At 38.9% G+C, this 6877-nt stretch overlaps 1 protein-coding gene across 4 annotated transcripts in view; it reads left to right on the forward strand.

Moving 5' to 3' along the window:
- Window positions 1-4731, forward strand: part of LOC116790402 (putative threonine dehydratase) — a 33471-nt gene extending 28740 nt beyond the window's left edge. For all 4 annotated transcript variants that reach the window (XM_032695298.1, XM_032695300.1, XM_032695299.1 and 1 more), the window contains one exon: window positions 2072-4731. In XM_032695298.1, the coding sequence (XP_032551189.1) occupies window positions 2072-2170 (99 nt within the window). In that variant the 3' untranslated portion in view covers window positions 2171-4731. The remainder of the gene's footprint in view (window positions 1-2071) is intronic.
- Window positions 4732-6877: the final 2146 nt, after the last annotated feature.

Genomic DNA, 6877 nt, shown 5'->3' on the forward strand with positions numbered 1-6877 from the left:
GACAAGTGTGAAAAATCGGGTAAATTTCTGGAGCTGTTTGTTGTCGCTGCTCTTGCTGTTACTACTTTATGACACACTACAAGGTATTATCTCCCAGATCACATGTTGGATGCAATACATGCACAGAACAAAAAGGACAGTATTTATCCAAACTGTTTACAAGGTCTCTGACTCCGATCTAGCCAAGGCTATCTGGCTTCAATCATTAGCAGAAAGGAAAGGGCAGAGAGGATAGTTAGTTCTATAAATCAAAATACCTTCCCATGCTGGCACCCAGTGCAGAGCAACTGCTTGCTACCAGACATTCAAGGTTGAACCTGGCAAGTTCAGACTGGTTCCAAGAGCAGCAATTTATTTACTTGGGACAAAGCAGGCATGATTGCTTTGGCAGAGGGAAAATGTTGCTTTTTTTAATTACAGACGCCACGAGAGATGTGTGTGCGCTCTTGAAGATATGGTTGCAAAGCTTTAGGGATTTTATGTGAACCAGGGAGTGGATAATGGGTATTGGTACATCGGTGCCTTTAGATATTTTTCCCGATCTTTGTGTTCTCTCATCTTCCCTCATTATTAATTGTCCTCTGTGCCTGTTCGTCTCTTGAGAATAAATCCCACTTTTTTTGGAGGAGGAAGAAATTAGCATCCAATTTGCATTCCAAAGAACCAAAAGAATAGAACTACGTTCAGCACAAGAGGCGAAGAATTACAAGACCAGATCAGAAATGTGGCTTATTTCATGATGGATATTTAAGAAACTGTAGCCAGTTTTCTAATTAAGTGAGCTCATGGCTGTTTAGAACAACCTGGAGTGTTAGTGTTCTATCCTTTCATTCAGCAGTTTTGCTAAAGATTTATTGTTATTTTAAGATCGTTCCATGAAACATGAATTCACAAAGTTCTTATTTAGAAATCTGTTTGATTAGATAAAATTTTGTTTTTTTGCCTTGTTGCTTTCTGAAAAGGATGCAGCTCTGACAGCAACATTATACAGGGCATCTGTCTCTAGCAGCCCAACATCAGTTGTTTCTCTATTCTCAGTAGATTTGCCTGTTATAATGAACTCTCTGTACTTGCACCATGACTCATCTTGCATCCTTTCCTTGCTAGATTTCCATGTTTCTGTGAGGTCTTTTTTGCCACGTGGTACTTTCAACATCAGTGATAATTCCAGTAGGACCACCTGTGATGGAAGTTAGCAGTCTAAAATTGTGAGGTATAATTTTCCTTCTGCACCTTCACATTGGTGCCGCATCTTTGGTAGTGCCCAGATTTTCAAGTGATGTGGCAGAGATGTGAGTATGTAGAAAAGAGAGATTATAGAAGAATTGAAAAAATGACATTGAAGTTATTATCTTCAGTGGCTGCATGACAGGATTGTCAACAGTATTTGTGAAGACAAGTGAGGAATTAAATAAACTTCAAGATTAGTTTTGCCTGAGATTAGTTTGATTTAGCAGCAGAACACCCGTAACAGAAAACTAGAGGTGACGCAGTAAGCAAACAAAAATCAGAATAAAGGAAGAAGGTGCATGAGGAGATGAAACTAGCCAAAACACTGCAGAGATTAAAAAGTACAGGAGAATAACTCCATGAGTGAGAAGAGGAGGAGGAGAATATAAAAAGCTTGAAGGATGGAGGCACTGGAACAAATACTTCCTAGAAATACGGAAATGTGGTGAGGTAAGAGTCAGAGGTGGTGAGGTGGCAGCAGTGCCACGTACATACCCCAGTGAACAGAAAAGAGAAGCTACTAACAGATGACTTCAGGGAGGCCAAGAGCAGACAAGCATCTTGTCCAGGAGCCAGCAGAGGATCAGCCTGTCTTCTTTAAACTTTGAAGGCAATAAAGTAGGGCTTTTGGAAGGTTTTATGACCACGCAGAAGGACTGGAAGAGCCCCAGATATCTGCAATGTCAGTTTTCTTACCTGCGTAGACAGGAGATGTGAGGTCCAGAGGTTTTATGTTGAACTGATTGTTTTGTTTTTACTACTGTATTTTAGGATTAAGTTGGAAATGCCTTTGTCTGAGATTGCTGCCACGCATCAGGAATGGTCCTAATTCTTTTTCCAGGTCATCTGCACTGTGGAGACCAGAGACAAGATCCACACAGCCCAGCTGAGGAATGCGCTCTTGGAACGCTACCCCACAACTACCTGGACTCAGCGGTGATGGGCACAGCCCAAGGGAAGGGACCGGGGTCCTCTGACAAGTATTTTACAGAGCCCTAATCTTGAGGCTTTCAGAACACATGTTATCTTTCAAAGCTGAACAGTTAGCAAATAGTTTCTGGATATTTATTTCCTGCTCAAAAGGTAGTGAATGTCTTTGGGGAAAAAAGTTAAATGCAAGACTTTAGCTTAGCTAAGGGAAACTTCTAGTCTCTGCTGGTGTTGGAATTCAATAATTCTTTATCAGCTGGCTGGTTGGATTTTGGCTAGTGTGTAGAATCCAATGATACTCAGTAAATAAACAGGGAGAAGGCATTTCTCTTTACACCTAAATATAGATCTCTCAAAGGTCTTCTGATTTTGATGCTCGTAGTTAAAGTAATACAGCTCCTTCTGCTGGACTTTGCCATACTGCCAGTACAGAAATTTTCTGTTTCCAAGCCAGAAGCAGTTTTCCATTTGATAAATCTGCTTCAGGAGGTATATACATGTGTGTTTGAACACGCTTCTGTTCTATCTTTGCTATCATGTGAGGAAAAATTATGCTAATAAAATGTGATTTAAACAAAAGCAAAAAAACTCATTGGAAGATAAAAGCCAATATTGTAATTTTTTTTCCCAAGGGAAAATTATCCAATTTACAAAATAAGATTCCAAAATATGTTGCAGAAATAATAAAAAAAAAAGTGTTCTGAATACAATTAGACCTGATACACAGAACACAAATGTAATTCTCTCCTCAATTTTTGGAGACTCAGTATAAAAACTAGCATATAAAATGGATTGTGTTTCTATATAAAAAGGGATCTCTCCACCTATGCGAATTTTGTAACTAGCATTCCACTGATCATCTTAGTCTGTCTAAAACAGACTCTATCCATCTCACCTGACAGATTAAGTACACAGTTAAGAGTGAAATATATTTAAAGACCACATGTTAATAGCCAGAGGCAGTGCTGGGAAAAGAGGAAGCCTAAGTCTTAGGCACATGGCTAATACAATTAACAAAGAACACATTGACCTAAATACCATTTCATCAGTGCAGGCAGAGACCTATTGATAATATAACAGAGTGGGATGGTAAGAAATATAACAGAAATTCAGGCTCACTTCTAAATGTGTGTACAATGGTTGCTTTTCCATTTGGGCAAAATTTTATTTAAGCCCAGCTACAACAGAGCAAATATGCTGAATTTAATTGGGATTTACCACAATTTTGGGTATAGGTATTTTAATGAGAGATCTTAATCCTGCTTCTAGCATCAAGTTTATAATTAGGTATGTAAAATAAATATTATGTATTTAGCAGTGCCCTAGCAAAAGCCCAGGGGAAAATCCAGCAGAGTGAGCGTCCTCACAGGATGCAGGGGATCAATACTCTGTTCCTTCTTATTGTGGCTCATGAAAAAGCAGGAGTATAGAGTCTCACAGTGGTGGACAAAAAAATAGAAGTTCACTGATTTGGTCTGGATTTGGAAGAACCATATTGGTTTGCACATGAAACTGAAAAGTATTGATACCCCAAAGGTTAGTTTTGTTCCCTTCTTGCCATCCAGTATGATGGGTATAGGCTTTGGTCCTGCAAATCAAAGCCTGTCAGACACAGCTCCTCTCTTCATGGTCAGAAGAGTTTAAGAAATCTGTATGGAAATAGATGACACACTATATATTACATAATTGCTACTTCCATTGAAACAAGCAACGAACAACATCATCAAAAATGTAAAGTCACTATAAATAAGGGTATAATTACCCCCTCATGTCTTTTGCAAAACTCTCAGGAAATTTTGAGGATGTCTCAGGTATCCACATGAGAAGAAAATGGGACTTAATAACCAGTGTTCTCAGTAGTGGCTTCTGCTGCCTGAGTACTTGGTTTATGGTCTTGTATTATCCTGGACTCTTTTTTAGAAGCTCAGAGCATTAATGACTTCCTTTCTAATCAGTTTTCACAAAACTGGGGCAAGAAGATGTAGCAGATAGAGGAACCAAAAATCAATGCACTTGAAATCACCACAGGATTTTGAAAGTGTGTTCAGGGTGGGGGAAGAAAGGAAAGTGATGTCTAGAAGCTACTTAAAATGTCAAACTTGATATGTGCAGTTTGGTTTTATTTTTATTGTTTTAAGCATGAACATACATAAAAGTCTAAAGTGATAAACACTTTATATGTAAATATAATGAAACAGAATTGATTATTATTCTGTATTGCCTTTATTCAAGTCCATTGGCTTCAAAGATAAAATTATTATCTTCCAAGGGGAAAAAAATATCAAAATTAAACATTTAAAGGAATGTATGCAATTGGAAAGAGTAATGAAATAGCTGTGCTACTAACCTTTTTGCATTATAAAATATAATAAGATCTATGGCATTTCAAAGATGTGGTTTTGAATGCTTTATTTAAAGAATTTTTATAGAATGTTCTTATGTACCTTGAAAAAATAACTTTAATGGCTATGTAAACATTTCTCAAATTATTAAATCAGCAAAACATAAATATAAGCATTGTATTTATTCAAAAAATAATTAAAATTGTGCTCTGCCACCTCAGCAAGGAAAGATTTGTCATTCTCTCACGTGGTACTGATAGCAGTCTCATATTAAAAAAATCAGAGTTATTTTTTTTCCCGTGTCTGTCCTTGACATTGACACAAAATCCCCATTGTTCGTGCACGGGGGGAGCTCTGAGCTGCCAAGGAGGTGAGCACAGCTGGGCAGTGTGGCTGCTCTTGCCCTGGGGGGTGCGATGGGAGATTTCTGGGGTGCTCCCCAGCATGGCTAGGTAAGGATCTCTCCCCACTGGCTTAGAAGGAGGTTCTGTTTCATGTATTAGCCCAGCTGCAAACACTGCCTTGCTTGTACCTGGCTATGGGGTTGAGCTGTAATTCCTGCCAGTCATTTATTTGATGGCCTCGGTTCTCCTGTCACCTTCTTTGCTGTTTGTTTAACAGCAGTCTGCCATGTATGGGATAATGAAGTTTGCAGAGTTTCCTTCTATTACAAACCTTTGCTTTCATATGCTTCCAACTTTTTGCTGCATCTCAGTGGAGGGGGAATCCTTCTGAATGCTGTACCCGCCTGAGCAGGTGAATTTCCCATGGTTCAAAAGCACTTATTTATTTTAAATAAAGCTACAGCAAAAATTGGTGGCTGTGGTTGGAAAATATTCTAACAAAATGTGAATGTTTTGAAGTATGTCAACAGTGATCAACAGGGTCCCTAAGCCTGTACAGCTTTTCAGTCTGAAGAAAGGAAGAGTCCTTAAGGGCCAGAGCTGGATCAATCACACCTGAATGCATCCACCACAAGGATACAAGGGGCTTGCCCTGTGCTGTTGATGTCTGAAAACTCTTCTAAATGCAGGTATTCTGGTTTACTTGTTTGTAGGAGGATTTTTGCAACTATGAAAAAAAACCTTTTTTTCCACACTTTTGAAATTTTGGAGAAGAATGTGGTTTTCCTTCTAATAAGAGGTCTAGAGAGTCTTTAGAAGGACATTTTACCTTGTATAGTTCTAGGCTTGGTAAATTGTCTCCCTGTGTATTCCCTCAAGAGGCACCTAAGTGTTTTTGCTTTGTGAAATGGTCTCAAAGAACATTGATAAATGATACAATGATGTTCCTTATACCTCTCTTTCCTTCTCTCTCCTCCTTCTTCCCAGTCATGCATGTGCTGTAGTTATGTTTGGAGTTGCAGGGGCCTTGTAAAGTCTAGTAGAGTATGTGGATTGTGCCGTGTTATTACTTCTCTTCTGAAGAGCAGCAGTAAAGGAAATGCTGAGGGATTTTTTGTTTCTTTTGCTTTCAACAAATGACGGTAATTTCTTGAGCTGTTCATGCAGGGCTTGCATACAGGCACCAGTCTGAATAAACATCTTGCTTTCAAGGTTAATTGAATGTAGAGGCTGTTGGCCATACAGCAAAAGTTTTCATTAAGTCTTCAAATGAGTGGAGTCACTAAATAATCTCTAGAAATATCTCTTTATTTGTATGTGAATATCACCTACTGGGAGGCTGGGGAATAATTTTTATTTGTACGAAAAAATTTCTTTTGATCACCAATGCAGGTCAAGCTTGTAATGAACAAGTAAAAAAGCAAAGCATTTTTTAACTGGGCAGCCTTGTAAATAATGAAGTGAGACTGACAGCCTTGTTAACGAGGGCTTGTATACAGCAGTACTGTAATTAAAAAATGGAAATTGATGTTCCCCTCTCTTTATTCAAACATGCTATATAAACAGAGAAGGAACCTACAGTTCAGATTCTCTCATTCATGGAAGCATTGCTGCATTGGTTAATTTTTTATTTGTAAAGTTCATTTGCCTGGAAACCTTAAAATCAGTGAGCTAACAGTTGCTTTCCATAACCTTCCTCTAAAATCTACTGTATTTCTGTGGAAGGTTTGCAACTCTGACCCCCATCCCCTACCCACCCCCCTGAGATTGTGCTCACAAGCAACACACTGTAGGACCTCAAAGACATTGCCTATAGTGGTCAAATTTACTGCAGACTCTATGACAGTGACCATAGAGGCCCTTCCCTCAGCTTTACCTGGGCTCTGTTGCTCTTCAGGAGACCAGTGCCCGGCCCCAGAGGAAATTAACTGTCCTTAACTAACCAACACTTGGGTTTTTCCAAAGGCTGGCTCATTTGACTCCTGTTGTGTTTAGAAAAGTCTAGGTCAGCATGGAATAGAGGCAAAGCAA

This window comes from Chiroxiphia lanceolata, chromosome 8, assembly GCF_009829145.1.
Source record: "Chiroxiphia lanceolata isolate bChiLan1 chromosome 8, bChiLan1.pri, whole genome shotgun sequence".
Taxonomy (NCBI): Eukaryota; Metazoa; Chordata; class Aves; order Passeriformes; family Pipridae; genus Chiroxiphia; species Chiroxiphia lanceolata.